The sequence below is a fragment of the Lissotriton vulgaris genome, chromosome 4_1 (assembly GCF_964263255.1).
Source record: "Lissotriton vulgaris chromosome 4_1, aLisVul1.2, whole genome shotgun sequence".
Taxonomy (NCBI): Eukaryota; Metazoa; Chordata; class Amphibia; order Caudata; family Salamandridae; genus Lissotriton; species Lissotriton vulgaris.
The window spans coordinates 1838996945-1839014021 of NC_141691.1; the positions used below are offsets into that span (position 1 = coordinate 1838996945).

A 17077-nucleotide genomic window follows, 5' to 3' on the forward strand; every position below is an offset into this window, starting at 1 on the left:
CTTTTTATAGAATAGTGTGGCCAGCCCATCCAACCCCGGGGTCTACCCTCCTGGTAAGCCTCAAATGACATGTATGATCATTAACCTCGAAGGGTACATCTAGGTATTCTCTGTGGTTTGCACTGAGTCAAAGTAGCTCAATTGAGTCTAGGTAGTCACCCAGGTCTCGATGGGGTGTACGCTGGGTGGAAGTATATAAAGAAGAATAGAATTTGGTCAGGTCATGATGTGTGGCTATTTGTCCTCAAATGGGGGATGAGTCTTCGTCTAACAGCTCAGGTATAAAATTTGGGGAAGTGTGTTGGTTGAGCACATTGGCTGGGGTCTTGCCTGGCCTGTTTCCCTCCCCATAACTGCACCCTTCGGTGTTTTTGCCCAAGAATATGCTCTCCCTTTCTGCCTCTGTTTCAAATTCTGAGAGTTTGCTACGTATAGAAGCCAGTTGTTTAGGGTCTCTGGAGGTGAAAAACATAAGCTCAAGAGATTTGATGTCTTGCTTCAGTTTTGTGAGAGTAGAGTATATTGACCGAAGTACTCCAGATTGCTTAGAAATACAGGCCCCCCTGATTATCACCTTGAAGGCCTCCCACAGCATAGAGGGAGAGTCTACTGTCCCCTCATTAGTAGCGAAATACTGTGTGATGTAATCTCTAATTTCCTCCGTAAATGCTGTGTCTAGGAGCGCATGTGGGTGAAGAAGCCAGCTGAACGCCTGTGGGGTAGTGTGTGGAATTCTCCTCTTGGGCATATCCAGGGCGTGATCAGAGTATGTGCGCAACAGCTATAGCACATTCACTGTCCAAGACGCAACGTCACACGTTACAAGCCAGTAACCTAATCTGGACCAGGCCCTGTGGTAGGAAGTGATGCAAGTGCCCTCTCTGGCGTCTGGGTGTCTGTTGCGCCAAGTATCAGTGAGCCTGTGTTCAAGTAAGATGTTGTTTAGCTGTAATGTTGCCTTTAGGTGTGGGTTGCGAGGGGTTCCTGCCCTATCCCTGTCATTGTTCCGAATGGCATTAAAATCGCCACCCCAGATGACTGTGTCCCTCCCCCCAAAGCCATAATCCTGGCCCATACTGCAATAAAAAATTGAGGGTCGTCCATATTTGGACCATAAATGGCCACCAGGGTGACCTGCATGATCATGAGGGAGCCCATGAGAATGACATAACGCCCGTCTGGGTCTATTTGCGGGTGTGTAGTCGATCAGCCGAGTCCCCATCGTATCAGTATCAAGACTCCTCTGGCATTGTTGGAGTTTGACGCCGAGTGTATCTCCCCCCAAAATCTGTGTTTCAGTTTAAGGTCTGTCCACATTTTAAGTGAGTCTATTGGAGACAACATATGTCAATATGGCCCCTTTCGAGATATGTATGTACCATCTCGGACTTCTCTTTACGCTATGGTGGCCAAAGCTGGAAACCAGGCTTGTCCCATTGCCATAAGAGCCCTGTCTCCTGCTTCCCTCTTGCATACTTAGGCTCGTCTCTCATTTTTAGGGCCGCGTAGCAGGGCGCATCACCACACAGCCTACAGCAGCCCAGGCACTGAACGCAGCTGTTCTAGGATAGCGCCTACGAGGCTGACCACTGCATACAGCATCACTGCTGCCATCCTGCCTAAGTCTGTGGGACTGACCAGCTTGTCTTGTATCTCCGCAACGAGTCCTGTTACCATGGGTAAAACGTACCCTAAGCAGCCAAAGTTTCCCTTTGAAAGCAAACGTCAGACTCGCGCAACGGAGACATGGGTCCTGTGCACACTGTCACAGGAACCAAGCTATCCCTGACTGATGGCCTTAACCAGGCTAAAGTGTTCCTGGATTGCTTGTGTTTCGGTTCAGGGAGGACCTGACTTGGCAGTTAGGGCTGGACTATTCCCATTGGAGCAGAGACAAGACTGAATTGCAAATGGACGGGTCCAAACTGGGGTGGAATGGTGTGCAAAAGAACAATGGGCTGGGATGTTGCTCAAGGTAAATATTTATTGAGATTCATTATGTTTGACACCCAAAGTGAGAAATGTATACTCAGACATGGGTCCTGTGCACACTATGTCCCTGAAACTAAGCTGTCCCTGGCTAATGAGCACCTAATAGAATGTAACTGGTCATGGGCTGGTTGTGTTTTGGTTCAGAGAGGGCCTGACAATTCAGGCTGTACTGTTCCCATTGGAGCAAGGTTATTGGAAATTGGGTTCTTGGTTGAGGGGGTTGAAACCCTACTCAAGCAGTAACCACAATCTCTGTCTGGGTGAAATACAAGAAAACCCAAATTAACCTGTGCTTAACCCTCTGGTAACTTGGCACAAAGGAGCCAGGTGTAAATTATTTATGCAGCACTTCCAACAATAGTAAATTAAAAGCATGCCAAAAGAAAAATCCCACACCATTTTAAAAAAATAGGGTAAAATATCATACATTATTTGATACTAAAATGACAAATCCAATTTGTAGAACCACAGATATGCAATCATGAAGATTTAAGCGAAAATAGAGCCTAAAAGGACAAAGTGCCAATTGTGGTAATCTAGTTGCGCCGGACTGGGACAAAGTCACAAGTTCTATACAATCATGATGGAGCGTGGGCCAGATACAAGAACAAAGTCAGGCCTACTGAACAAGAGTACCTTAAATCCCGGTTGCGGAGTGTTGCACGATCCTGCGTCAATGATGCATCATGCCGCAGGCGTTTCGTGGATCTGTGAGGCTGCGATGCGAGGGCCTGCCTTTATGATGCGTCGCGCACCGGCTGGTTCCAAAGCCGTTGCAAAGCTTGCAATGCTGAGGCCTGCGTCATTGTCGAGGATACCAAAAACGAGGGGCTTGCGATGCGAAGACCTGCGTCGAGGATGTGCCATGCAGCGGTGGTTCCGAAGCGGAGCTGCGAGTAGATGTGCGGCACTGTGTTGGTTTTGCCCACGTGACCACAGCTGGGCTGGCAGAGCACCTTCAGGTCCACTTCCAAGGGTCCAGGACTGGGGTTACGTTATGAGTATTTGTGTAGTGAACATATCACCAGAGGTATCCAGGCACTAATTGGATACTACTGACACCACTTTGGGGACATGACTCACAGCAGCTTGAGTCCAGGTGCTGGGCTCAAAGTGGTTGGAGACTATTCTGTCCCTGAGGCTTCTGATCAGGAGGCCAGGCAACTGGCTCTTGGTGTTACCCTAGTGGTCCTGGGTTTAAGATGCAGGCCCAGTCCTTCAATCAGGCATCAGGGCAGCAGTTCTTCTAAGTCCTCCACAGGTCCAGCAGTGTACTGAAGAGCTCAGTCCGAGGACCCAATATTTATGCCTGATGCCAGCTCTGAAGTAGGGTGGAAGACTAGTGCCAAACCCTTTGAGAGTGTGCTCAGTCAGGGCCTTTGTGATGTGCAAGCATGGTAAGTGAGAGCTCTTCCACATCATCAAGTCAGAGATGGCCCAACTTGGCCACATTTATCTTCCCTTTGTTTCACTGTCTGGGCGCAATGCACAAAGACCAACTGCTAGCTATACCTAGTCCTGCAACCAGCATACAAGCTGCGGACAAAAATGGTAGGAACAAAAAAATGGCAACTTTCTAATAGTAGCATTTTCAGAATTGTGACATAAAATCCAATGTTACCATTAAAAAGGGCTCTAAAGTATAATTCTTTAGACACCAAACTCGATATTCCCACCTGCCTTCAATAGAAGGTTATTACATATTAAATGTAATAAGTTAACTTAATGTTATCCTAGGGGAGAGGCAGACCTTGCAGTAGTGAAAAAACACATTTAAGTGTTTTTCATTACTAGGACATGTAAAACGTTTAAAAAAATTGAACTTGAGCTGTTTAGAGCCTACTCTAGGGGTGATATATGCATTAAAAAGAAAGATTTGGGCCTGTCAAAATGATTACTGTGCCAGGTTGAAAGGGCAGGTTAACTGCACACACAGGCTGCAATGTGAGGCCTAAGACATGATTAAAAAGCTGCTTAAGTGGAAGGCACAATGAGTGCTGGCTCCCTATTAGCATTTAATTCACAGGCCCTGGGCAAATGTAGTACCACTTTAGTAGGGACTTATAAGTAAATTAAATGTGCCAATTGAGTGTAAACCAATATACCCTGTGTAAATTGGAGCGCACAAGCACTTTAGCACTTGTTCACATTGGTAAAGTGCGGAGAGTCCTAAAAGCCAAACAAAAACTGGTTCAGTATACGGGGGTGAAGGCAAAAAGCTTGGGGATTACCCCTGCAGAAAAGAACAACAAGGGTCAAGACTCATTTACATATGGCTGGCTCAAAACAAAGGTGGCAAGGAGTGCAAAAAACGATGGACTTGAATATGAACCTGATAATTACCAGTGGCTGAGATTAACTCAACCATCACTTTTTGTAAACATTCAATTGGGAGTAGGCACAAAAAGTTTGGTGTATGAAAAATTGTAATTTAAAATCTTTTTTAATGGTGAAGTCTGTTTATAAATCAGAAATTTGAAAATGACACTTTTAGAAAGTTGGATTTTCCTACCCTAACTATTTGGTGCCTGCAGCCTGTGACTGGAGCAGATAACTAGGGATGAGTGGCAGTTGGCCTTTATATATTCCTCCCAGAAATCCCCACAATAGAGGGATTACGTGTGCTTGGATGAGCATTATCAGTGAGGATGGAGAACAGAGCTGGGCACAGCCCCACTTTCAAGTCAATAGGGTATGCCCAGCCTTCACAAAAATAACTGCACTCCTGTCTGGTCTTCACTCTAGTCTATTCTACATGTAGCCAGGCTGGAGCCAGGCCATGGAGGCAGACAATTCCAAGCACTTCTGATAGGGGAACTTCTATAAACTTCTTCTACTTCAAAAAAGGCACATGGTATAAAATGGGACTCTCAGACCCACTCTTCAGATCACTTCCGGACATGTGGAGGACTCAGAAGAAGGACTGATCTGCTGCCCTGCTATTTTGCTGCAGGGAGGACTACCCAGCTGCTCTGCCTGAAATAAAGACTGCTCCACTGGCGACGGGGCCTGAGTGAGAAGAGCTGGAACTGCACCTTGAACACAGGACCACCAGAGGGACTCGAAGGGCTAGTTGACGAGCCTACTGTCTAGCACCTCAGGGTCAGAAAAGGTTGTAACCATCTATATCCCTGCCTCTGGACTATGCCTGCTGTGAGTCCTAACCCCTGAAGTGGTGCCTCTCAAGTCCTGGTCCCTTGACAGTGAGGTGAGGTGCTCTGCCAGTGCAGCTGTCGCTCCAATGCAACATGATGCAAATCTATGCAAAATGTCACCACACATCCCTCACAGCTCCTCAAAGGAACCAACACAGCTCAACCCAAATCGATATGGAACACACAACTCCTCATCAGAACTGATGAAGTGTGATGCAAGTCTACCCAAGACTCCGCATTGGTCATTGTAACTGACACTGCACGATGCATCTGGAAGCAGGGCCCTGTATCACACCTACCAACTGACATGGTGTGATACAAAACAAGCATCAAGTGCATAAGGTACAATTCTCAACAGTCCTTGCCTGGTCCCTGTGTCCGGCCTATGTTCCATCGCGATTGTGACTTTGTCCCTGTCCAGCACATCCCGATAACTACAGTTGCTGCCTTGTGCTTTCAAGCACTATTTTCACCGACTCCATTCCTGGGCCTCAGTATGGGTTCTGCAGCTGTTTTCTGCAGAAATCAACACAGTGACGACTATGCAATGATCAATACCAACACAGTACTCTCTGATGCAGTGCCGATTTAATAATGAGGCGGGCCCCGACTGCGAGGTTCAACGATGACGCAGCACCGAATCAAAGATGCCAATGTAACCCTCAAATTCTATGCAGTGAATATCCTTCCACACCAACAGCGAGCCTCAACTCTGATGCATTGACCCAACTGTGTGAATCAGAACCGACGCAGGGAGTCCTCGAAGCCGATACTTGCCCGGTACTAGGTACTTTTTCAGCATGCCCTGCATGGGTCCTGTAGCTGGCCTGTCCTCCTTCGTGGTCGACCTGAACTTAGAATTTACCAAGGTCTAGCATGACCTCAAGTAACTATTAGTGCTATTGACTTCTAAGCCCTGTTTTGGGATGTAATGTTTAAAAATTCATATCTCGGTTTCTACAGGTTGGTTTTTGCTTTACTCAGATAAATATTATCCATTTATCTACACTGGTTTGGAGTATTTTATGGTGTTTTCACTTTGTTACTGTAATTAAAGTGTACACAAATACTTTACACATTGCCAGTGAATTTAACTGACTTTTCTGTGCAAAGCTACCAGAAGTTGAGCACAGGTTAATTTAGGTTGTGTATCTGACTTATCCTAACTAGGATTGGTGTTCCTGCTTGAACAGGGTGTATACTCGGCCAAGCTGAAAACTCAATTTCTGGCACCAGCTATAAAAAGGTATGCTGAGATATCCATCCTATGAAATTCACAATTCAGAGTTTGCTATTTGATGCTCTAGCTGAGGCTTGGCATAGCGTTTAGAAGTATCATTGATTTAGGATGTCAGAAACTTACTAACATGTTAGCCACATTTCTCTTGTTTTCAATGACTGGTACATGCCAAGCTGCCATTATGTTCACATTCTGTGGGGTTACCATACATATTTAATGCACTAGATGGATGATTTTAAAATAAACATTTTAAACTAGGCATCCCAGTTTCTTAGTGCTATTTTTGAGTGTGTTATTCATAAATGAAAGATTGCTTGGATTGCTGCTGTGTCTCTTAGGTCATCTAGAGGGATTGATAGTAATCTGAAAACACTGCCCACGCAAGATTGCTCACCATGCTAGTGTCAGGGCTGCTGCCCAACTGGATTTCCAATTAATTCCTGATGCATTGAACTAAGTCCTTGCATCCGAGGGATAGAAGTCTGACCCCTGTGTCTTTGGGGGCCTTATAGGTTTTGTATTAGATTGCTCCCCCATTGACAGTGCCACACTAAGGCAGATCCAAGGAGGTAAGCTAATAAAGTTCAGAAACAAACCAGCAAGAAAGATGATCTAAACCTTGCAGGCTTTGCAAAAACGAATTAGGCAAACTGAGCCAATGTTACGAGGGAATAAGCTTCTTTTACCTGGGGACACCATCATCCAAATCAAATGGACCCGGTCCCTGAAGACTGCATGCCGGGTACCAGACACAGCTCCCGTCCAGCAGTGAGCTTATCCATCACTGTGCAGACAATAATACTCTTGATGTTATTTTTTCTCAACCACTCCTAATATTGATCCAAAAATGTTGATTTAAGTCTCAGCAATACTACAGGACGAAATGTTACAGGAAAGTGCTGAATTACAGTGTAAAATCTATAATTCATCATCTGCATTTACACCTTTTAAGAAATTGTAACTTTGCACCTGTATTTTAACAACATTATTTTCACTTCTAATTGGATTGATTTACTTAATAACGTTACCAATTCCTGCAATGTTCGTATCTCATAAATAATTGGTTCTTTGTTTTTGTAGGTGGGTACGTTGCTGGAAGTCTTGCTATCATAACAGATGCAGCACACCTCCTAGTCGACTTGACAAGTTTTCTGATCAGCCTCGGTTCCCTGTGGGTATCTTCGAAGCCTGCCACGCAGAGGTTCAGTTTCGGCTGGCACAGAGCAGGTACAAACTGCACTTTGTGTATTCTTTTACCACACAAAAGACAAAGAATGCAGCATGTTGAGGCCCCTGCAACATTCAAGAGTCATTTTCCATACAAAATACACCTCAGACACAACCATTCTAATAAATGATTGCCCAACAAGTTATCCTTTCCAACTTCTCCAACTTCAGCAGTGTCATAAGTCAATAAATGTACGGGTAAAAAAAAGTACATTTTTTGAATGTGAAAAAAACACAGATGGTTCCTAGAGCAAATTCGTATAGTTACTTAAGATGACAACAATATCTATATGTGCAATGTTTATACATGTACAGTACTTTTACTTAACCTTTCATAGTGATATTCCTCGTGCTTCAGTTAATTATTCATTTTATTAGTAATTTGACAGCAAATACAGCTGGACTCAAAATCAATCATACAAACATATTTCAGGTCCTATAATTTAACACTTGTCATACATAATTCCTTATAGCAAATAAATACCCAGCAGCAAAATGTGGATTCAGAACGGCTTTTATCTTATTCTCAGGAGGAAAAAGTAACACTCTGTGTCAATCAACCAGAACACATTTAGAGGTTATGTGCATTCTGAGGTCAGCACAGAGTACTGGAGGCGATCACAAAACATTTTAATCCGCTTTCTTAGATGTCCTTGTTGGTAGATCAGGTAGAGCTTGGTGCAATTGCCTTTTCTTAATTTACCAAGTAAACATATTTTTGAGGGTGATAGTATGAGGTAAACATGTGCGTGCATATATAAACAAACTAACCGCAGTTGATGTGCGGCTGACACAAACCACAACAACACCATGATAATAACAATAAAACCAGTGGCGGCTGGTGTCAGGGTAGAGAGGTGAGGAGGGGGCGAAGGAACACGTAAAAAATAAAAAATAAAATAATTACAATTAAGAACTTACCTGCCACATCGCCGCTCTTCCGATCTTCAGGCTTCACTGCAGGCAGCACAGGCTCCCAGACTCCCCTGCGGCTAATCCTGATGCCAATTCTGATGGTGCTCTCATGTTGACAGCAGCGTCAGAACTGGCATTATCGCCCTGGATTTGTGCTCCCAGGGAGACTGGGAGCCTATGTCTGCTGCCTCCAACCCGACAAAGCTGTTCGGCTGGAGACAGCTTTAGTGCGCATGACGGTTTAGCCAGCCTGAGACGGTGGGCCAAACTGTCATGCATACTTATACCAGTACTTACCACTCACCTGCCCCTCAATGGCTTTGCCCCCATACCTCGGCCCAGGGAGCGAAAAAAAGCAAAATTGAATATGCTTTATTATTATTTTGAGGCTGCTGACAGGGGCAATACTCCTCCTCCATAGCAAAGAAGCCGCCGCTGAATAAAAAAATATAAAACACAAATCGCAATACCACAAAAACTGTGCAGCAGCGAAACTGCAAAGCAGCAAAAAAGCTAAGATAACACAGTCACAATGCAAAAACATAAAAGCAACATAACAATAACAACCATAACATGTTCCCATAGTCCACACAAGAACTAAACAACAAAACAGTACAGGAGCATGCCAACACAAAGACAGAAAAATAACAACACAACATAATAACACAGCACAGCCGAAGGGTATTTAAAATAAACTTGTAATTGTTCAAATTCCTTTTTCAAAATGTAGTGTTTGAATTTATTATGAACCTTATGTACTTTTAGTTACATCTTAAAAATGATGAATTTGCAACTGAGGACTCGGAAGTCTAAGATACTATACACGATTTTATTCAGTGCAGAAAATCTCTCTATAACCTTTGCTGCAAAAACAGAGTAAAATACCTGCAATACAGCAGGTAGAGGGTGGAGTAGAAATCATTATCTGGTATGTTTTCTCTCCAAAGTTTGGGCCACAACATCAAACCAGGCATAAATTAAGTCACTGTATAAATACAATTCATTATTTGTTTCCTGTCAGAACTCTCATGAAGAAGTAAAATGTAACTTTTATTATTATTAAAGCCGAAATTGTTCGTAAAAGGTAGTATTATACGGACAGAAATTATATACATATTGCAAGTTATTCAGGTGTTTGATGGGAATGAGCCTCAGGATACAGCCCTTTTGTAAGAAGGGTCTCCAAAGTAGATCAATAAAGAAAGGATCCAAAACCGATTTGAAGGATAACCACTCACTATTGAAGAATGTAAATATATTTTATGTAGATTTCCATAACATTCATTGTGTAACATTCATTTCATGAATGTTACACAGTCTCTAATAAATCCTGAGACTCAAGGCAGCCTGTGTGATTATTTACATTTAGGAAATAGAGTTAAGAGGGAAAAGTGTTAGTCATTTGTTGTTGCAAAGCATTTTTGTCAGTGAAAAGAGTAGGTGGCTGCCAGGGCCGGACAGGCAAGGCAGGCACCGGCTGTGGGGGTCGGTTTTGAGCCCCTGGGGGCCATTTTTGTTTCCGGGGTGCCAATATCGGCCCCTTGTAACAAAATCGGCCTAGCAAACATGTCGGTCATGCACCCTCCCCCCCCTCAACGGGAAGGGTGGCCATGTAATTTGCTAGGGCCAGTTTCAGTTCCCAGTCCAGCCCTGGTGGCTGCTGATTTGAATTGGCTATAACCAGACTAGTATTTAATGAACCCTGTCGCGAGCTGAGGGGGCTCATCATTAAGACAGAAATGATCTGCGTGAGGGCAAGGGCGAATGCTATACAGATTAAATAGAGTTTGTAGCCATAGCTGTAAAGGGTGCAGACGGTATATAGCAGATCATATTTTTGTTTGGGATTGTTTTCATTGCTTTCAGCATACATTTGACAATTGTTTCTACTTGGGCTCATTCCCATTGGTAAGTGCGTGACTAGCAGCCATTTTTTCTAATTGCCTGATGTGTCTAAGAACTGGGTCAATTTTTGAACAACAAGGGGCCCCAAATCAGTCAGCAGGGACCTCGGGGAACATGCTTATTTCAAACAACATTGGTTGGAAGTAGGAAGTAGGAAGTAGGAAATAACGCTCGCCCAGAATCGGGCAGCGGAAGCCGCGATACTCGATGGTATCCGTCGGCAGCCAGGGGAACCGGGTCAGTCGGTTGAGAATCACTCTCCCCGGCGTGCTCACAGGGAAATGGACAGGCAGGCAATATTTAATATAATATAATATAATAGGTTCCCCTGGCTGCCGACGGATACCATCGAGTATCGCGGCTTCCGCTGCCCGATTCTGGGCGAGCGTTATTTCCTACTGCCAGCCATTGATGCAACTTTGGCATTTAGAGGCTATAACCTTGTTAAGGCTTTCACTGCAAATGTCCTGATGATGGACCCTATGATTTAATAGGGGTCCGAAACGCCGTCGACCTTTTAAAGCACCAAACAGCTTAAACGTGATTACTATGTGTTCTGAGGTGCTTGGTTGTAATACTCTGTACAATTGCATTTATGACAGAGCAACGTGTTTTGCCTTATAAAGCCCTTCTTTGCTTTGTACCCGTTCTGTTAGTGCTGGGCATAGGCTTGTGTTCCACACTGGCTGACTTGTGGAAGGTACCCTGTGTGATATCAACTACATGACAATTGAGTAAAACTTTGAAAGACCACTGTCCGGCTGGACATGTCTCTCTTAATATAGATTTATTTATTTATTTATTTATTTATATTGTTTTATATAGCGCGGACATGACCCGTGGGTATCAGAGCGCTTAACATATGGAAAACAGATTGACATAGTGGTAACATTTATAGCAACAAAACATATATAGAGGTAGGGCAGAGAGCTATCAGGGAGGTTAGAAAGGGGATTACCTAGGGACATAGAAGAATTAAACAGTTGACATTATAATAGCAATTATAGCAGCAAAAACAAATCAGGTGTGGGAGGTAATGTGCTGTCTACGGTGATTAAGGTAAGATATATTCCTAACGCCTAAGTAGTTAGTATTAGGGAGTGCCTATGTTTAGGTAGTGTCATAGTCATGCAGTCAAGTTCTATGAGGTAGTATTGTATATTATTAACAAGTCAATATCGGCGTAATAAGCCATAAGAGTAGTGAGGGAATAGTTGGATGCATCGAACATAAATATTAACAAGTTCAAGGTAAGGGTGATATCTTCCGGTGAACGGTATAGCATAGATATCACCTAATAGTGAGGTAGTAATAGGTTGTAGAGCCGATGCTTGGGTGGCATCAGTCGTTTGTCTTATTGGTCTTCCAAGTGTTCGTGGTGACTCCAGTCCTTTTTGGCAGAAATGTTCGTATCACAAGTCTGTGGGCATCTCTATATATGGTATTTACTCATCATGTGGCTTTTCAGTTCCCTTTTAAAAGCTGCGGTATTTTGAATCCTCCTGATGTAAGGAGGGAGTGAATTCCAGACTCTGGGGGCCGCTCCTGAAAAAGCTCGGTCATAAGTCTTTTTTTTATGGAAGAAGGCCGGCCGCAATAGCAGCTCTTTAGAGCTTCTTGTTGTTCTGTTGCCTCCCGATATCTTAATTTTCTTGGCGAGGTACCTCGGCATGTTGTAGTGGACCGCTTTATGTGTGATGCAGGCCATCTTCATTTTAATTCTAGCATCATAAGGTAACCAGTTTAGAGCCTTCAGGTGAGGAGATATGTGGTCGAATTTCCTAGTTCCTGTGATGAGTCTTGCCGCTGCGTTGAGACAGGCTTTTAGTGGTGCAGTGGATGTTTTCGGTAGGCCAGCTAATGTGGTACAGCCATATTCGATCCTCGAGATAACTAACGATTGGATGGCAAGTTTTAGGTCTGCTTCAGAGATAAAGGGCTTCAGTTTCCTTAGATAGTTTAAATGGAAGCGGGCGCCCTTGGCCATCAAGTTGATGTGTTCTTTCATGTCTAAGTTCTTGTCTAGTGTAATTCCTAATGATTTAGCTGAATTAACTATGGTCGGGGTGCAGTTCAGTGCTGTCACCAATTTCGCCCATTCCTTTGCCTCTGTGTAACTCCTTGTCGGTGAGATTAACAGGAATTCAGTTTTATTGGCATTCAGTTTCAGGTGATTGGCTGTAAGCCACTGCAATGCTCTCTTTAGAGTTTCATTCATAAGATCAATGTCTTCACTGCAGGCAATCTTCATGTATATTTGGGTGTCGTCTGCGTACATGTGATAAGATATCTGTGAGATCCGAAGAATCTCTGTGAGAGGTTCTACATACAAGTTGAATAGATCAGGGGATAGCGTTGAGCCTTGAGGGACCCCTATTGTGTTAGGGCGAGGAGAAGAGGTTGCCTCGTTGACCAAGAATAGCTGAGTCCTGTTCTGCAGGAAGGAATTAAACCACTTCAGTACGTTACCAGATAAACCCATCCTGTCTTGTAGTCTGGTCATCAGAATCGCATGATTTACCGTGTCGAATGCCGATGACAAGTCCAGTAGAATCAGTAGGCACGCATGATTTTGGTCGAGGGCTTGTAGAGCGTCATCAACAATATGTAATATCGCAGTTTCCGTGCTGTGACCTGTTCTGAAACCTGATTGGCAGTCGTCTAGTAGTGAGAACTTAGCGATATGTTGACTCAGTTGGCCTTGTACACATTTCTCAAGAAGTTTAGCCAGTAACGGGATGTTGGTCACTGGTCGATAATTGTTCGGGTCTGTTGCATCAGCTGTCGGTTTTTTGATAATGGGAACTACCTGCCCCGTTTTTAGGCAGTCCGGAAGGGTCCCTTGTATTAGTGAGGCATTTATTATCTCCGTCCAGATTGGAACTAGAGTGTGACTGATTTCTCTTACACATTTTGCGGGTAGCGGGTCTTGGTAGTGGTTGTTGGGTTTAAGTTTCGCTAGCGTTTTGGCGATCGTTTCTTGGTTGTATAGTTCAAATGTGTCCCAGCTTGCCTTGTTTTTTGTGAAAAAATCCATCGCTGGCGCATTCGTCTCCTTTTTTGAAGGGGGAAGGGTCGTGATGTTAGCCGCTGATTTTGTGAGCTCAGCTTCTAGCAATTTAGATTTGTCCGTGAAAAATGAGGAGAATTTCTCACAGCTTATAGGATTTTTTGGGTTCTCTTGGTCGGTTTTAGTTAGTTTGTTTGACTGTTGTTTTAGGATCTCGAAGAGTTTTCGGGGTCTGTTTGTGGCATTGTCCAGTTCAGCCCTTATAAATTCTTTTTTGGCGTTGGTTATCTTTAAGTTATATTGTTTCCTCGTTTTTCTGAGGTCCTTCAGTTCAGGGGAGGCGGGATGTTGTCTCCATTTCCTTTCAGCCATTCTCAGTATTCGCCTGTCCTCGTTCAGAGCCTCATTAAACCAAGGATTTTTGGGTTTTTCCGAGACTCTTTTCAGTTTTTGAGGCAAGGTGTCATTGACAATATTACCGATTGAGGTTATATAGTGGTCAGTCAGCTGTCTATATTTTTATCTGCTTTCTATTCCGTTGTATGCATGGGACCAATGTTGTTTGAAATAAGAACTGGGTCAGGCATTCAGCAGTGGCTATTTTAAATTTCCTGATGTGTCCTGGAATTGGGTCAGGCATTCAGGGCGATTGTGTACTCTTTCCTTCCAGTACAAAGCCATATTTTGCTTCTTCAATAACTAGTCTTAAACTGATGGCAGCAGTTTGTATGCATATTCAGATTTGGAAACTGTGTTAGCAAAACATGATGAAATATTTAAAAATAAATTGGAGAAATTAGCCAATTTCGAACACACTAATAAACTCAAAGATGGACGTGTACCTGTAAAACATAATCTAAGATGTGCTCTAAAAAGTATTAGAAATAATCTTGAGGAACTTCTCTATTGTGTGAAGACAAAGTAATATAAACTATTGAGTATTCTTTATGGTTATCCCCATAGAAGTGGCACGTAAGAAAAACAATGAACTCACAATGTGTATTGATCTTAGAAGTCTAAACAAAGCTTTATGGGTAGATGGGCATCCCTTACCACGCTTTGAAGAAATGATCATCACATTAGCTGGTGCAAAGTGTTTTTCAAAACTTGACATGAAGTCAGCGTACCACTAAGTAGGTCTCAATAAAGAGGCAAGGCATCTAACTGCTTTTTTTACACCATTTGGAGCGTTACAGTTTTGAAGGATGCCTTTGCTTCTACTACAGCTGTTTTTCGACAAGTCATAGGTGAAGTTTTGAAAGACTTGTAGGGGTCTTCATTTTCCTGGATGTCATTTTCGTTTTTGGAATAGATCAGGACAGCTGTTGACATTTAGAAAATGTACCATCTGCCCATAAAAACAAAGGTTTGAGATTGAGAAGAGATAAATGTGAGTTTGGAGTATCTAGAGTGGAATTTCTGGGACATGTAAGTTCTGGTGATGATATTAGTTCTTAACTAGGGTTGCTCAAGGCCTTAGAAGTAGTACTTACACTAGTTGACCATGAACAACTTCAGGCTTTCCTTGGTGTGTGTTAGTTTTATGCTAAATTCATGCATATTTTCTCTACCAACGCAGAACATCTTCTTGTTTTTCTGAAGAAGAGTTTAAAGTTAATTTGGGGTCCAATGCAGGAAGGATCATATACCAATATACCAAAAAGAACTCACTAAGAACTCTCTACTTTCTCTGTACATATCAGGGACGTAATTAATCATCACTATTGATGCAAGTGGCATTGGTTTGGGAGCAGCTCTATTTGAAGAGAAGGGAAGATTTGACAGTATTGTTGCTTTCGCTTCACGTACTCTTTAACCACATGAAAGTCTCTATTGTGTGATTGAACAAGAGATGCTAGCTTGTGTTTGGTCAGTGAGAATTTTTTTAACTGTTTTTATTCATTTTCAAAGAAGTTGACATGGCATAGGCATAAAAGGATAGCAATTGCAAATTATGATGAGATGACCATGACCATTTGAATAGATAAGCGGAAGTGTCGAAGAAGGATACAATGTAATCAGCATATGCCATCCATGCTGCAAAAGGTAACTAAGCATGACAAAAAAAATCAATAAAGTCGACAATTTCCTCAATGGCAGAAAGAAAAGGTCACTTGAGCCACATTGTCTATAAAAATTTGCAATAGTAAAGAATAATGTCAAATAAGGAAGGGAAGAGTTGTAGGGTAATGGTAACCGGTTGATAGAGGAAGGGAGAGGCAGGAGGATCATGGAGGGAAGTCCTCTGATACATTCGGGGCGTAGTGCATGTATGGAGATGACGTGGGTGGGGCACAGGGCTACTGACCACCCGGGAGTAAGTTATTGAGTAGGCGGGGGAGGTTCCGATAGGGCAGAGCTGGCCTCTTTGGACGGAGATGCGAGTGATTGTAAGTAATTACACAGTGGTTGGCAAATAACAGAACATGTGTATTTTGTAAAGCGCACGCTCACCCCCAACGAGGTCTCTTGGCGCTGAATAACAGAAGTTTATTGCTACCCAACTCAGTGGTACTCATTTTATCGACCTCAGCTGGATGAAAGGCTGAGTGAACCCACCAGGATTTGAACCTGTGACCATGAGGTCGAACATAGGCCTCTGCAGTGGATGCATCAGTCCACTGAGCCACCAGACCCGGCATGAGTTTTGCTCTACATATCGAGGGTTGAAGAGATGCGTTTAATTCACTGGTAGTGTTGCAGTACATCATACTGGTGAGCCAGTTGGCAGTGGTGGGAGGTAGGCACTTACCCCAGTGTATCACAACTTGGCGTTTGGGCAAAAGGAGAGTAATAGGGGTAAATTGTCTAGTATTTTTGAGAAGATAGAGTACTTAGCCCTACAGGGTGAGTAGTTAGTCAACACCCAGATCAATCTCCAACATTTGGGATAACTTGGAGGAATCTCACCCCAAAAGTGTGTTACATATCTACAGGACTAAGTCAGTTGCAGAAAATATGCTCCAGGAGTCTGGCATTAAGGGCAATCAGAGGAGCGCGAAAGGTCATATTTGTGTTGATCAGTAAGAGGTATGTAAGCGTGCAGCAAAAACTTGAAATGGAGGAATTTGTGATGATAGTTAGGTGACACCAGCTGAGTTTGGGCACAGCACAAAGCCCATATTTCATTTGTAAAGGGGCTCCCCAGGTCCCTTTCCCAGTATGATCTGAGTTTCTCATTGTGAGCTGGGAGAAATGCCACACTAGTTTGATATAGTTTGGACAAAATTTGTACCCCATCAGAATCAATGATCATTAATGTCAGGGGAGGGAACTCATCGGGAGCTATCGAATACGTTGATATGGTAGACTGTAAAGCATTGTGGATGCTGTGCATAATAACACTATCCATGAGTGAAGCATCATTAAAGAGCTGGTCTGTGGAGTGTGTTATTGCATGTCCCCCAGAAAGAGGTCACCAAAAGTGTGGAGGCCGTATTGTGACAAATTGCATTTCACTAGGGTTTCGCAGGTGATGGGGAGCAATGGGTTGTCTGCAAACGTCAAGGCCAGAGAGTAAAGGATGGTTCCACCCAGGGGTTGCTGCCGCTTTCTTCACAACCAGTAGGTGGGGGATAGTGTTTGAACATTCTTGGGTTCAGAGTGATCTCTTTCAGAAGGATGGAAACAAGT

General features: G+C 43.4%; 1 protein-coding gene across 1 annotated transcript in view; it reads left to right on the forward strand.

Annotated features, from left to right (window-relative positions):
• The window catches only part of SLC30A8 (solute carrier family 30 member 8), a 482505-nt gene that overhangs the window by 318833 nt on the left and 146595 nt on the right, over positions 1-17077 (forward strand). Inside the window, exon 3 of the mRNA XM_086967033.1 lies at positions 7468-7614. Coding sequence (XP_086823159.1) covers positions 7468-7614 — 147 coding nt within the window. The remainder of the gene's footprint in view (positions 1-7467; positions 7615-17077) is intronic.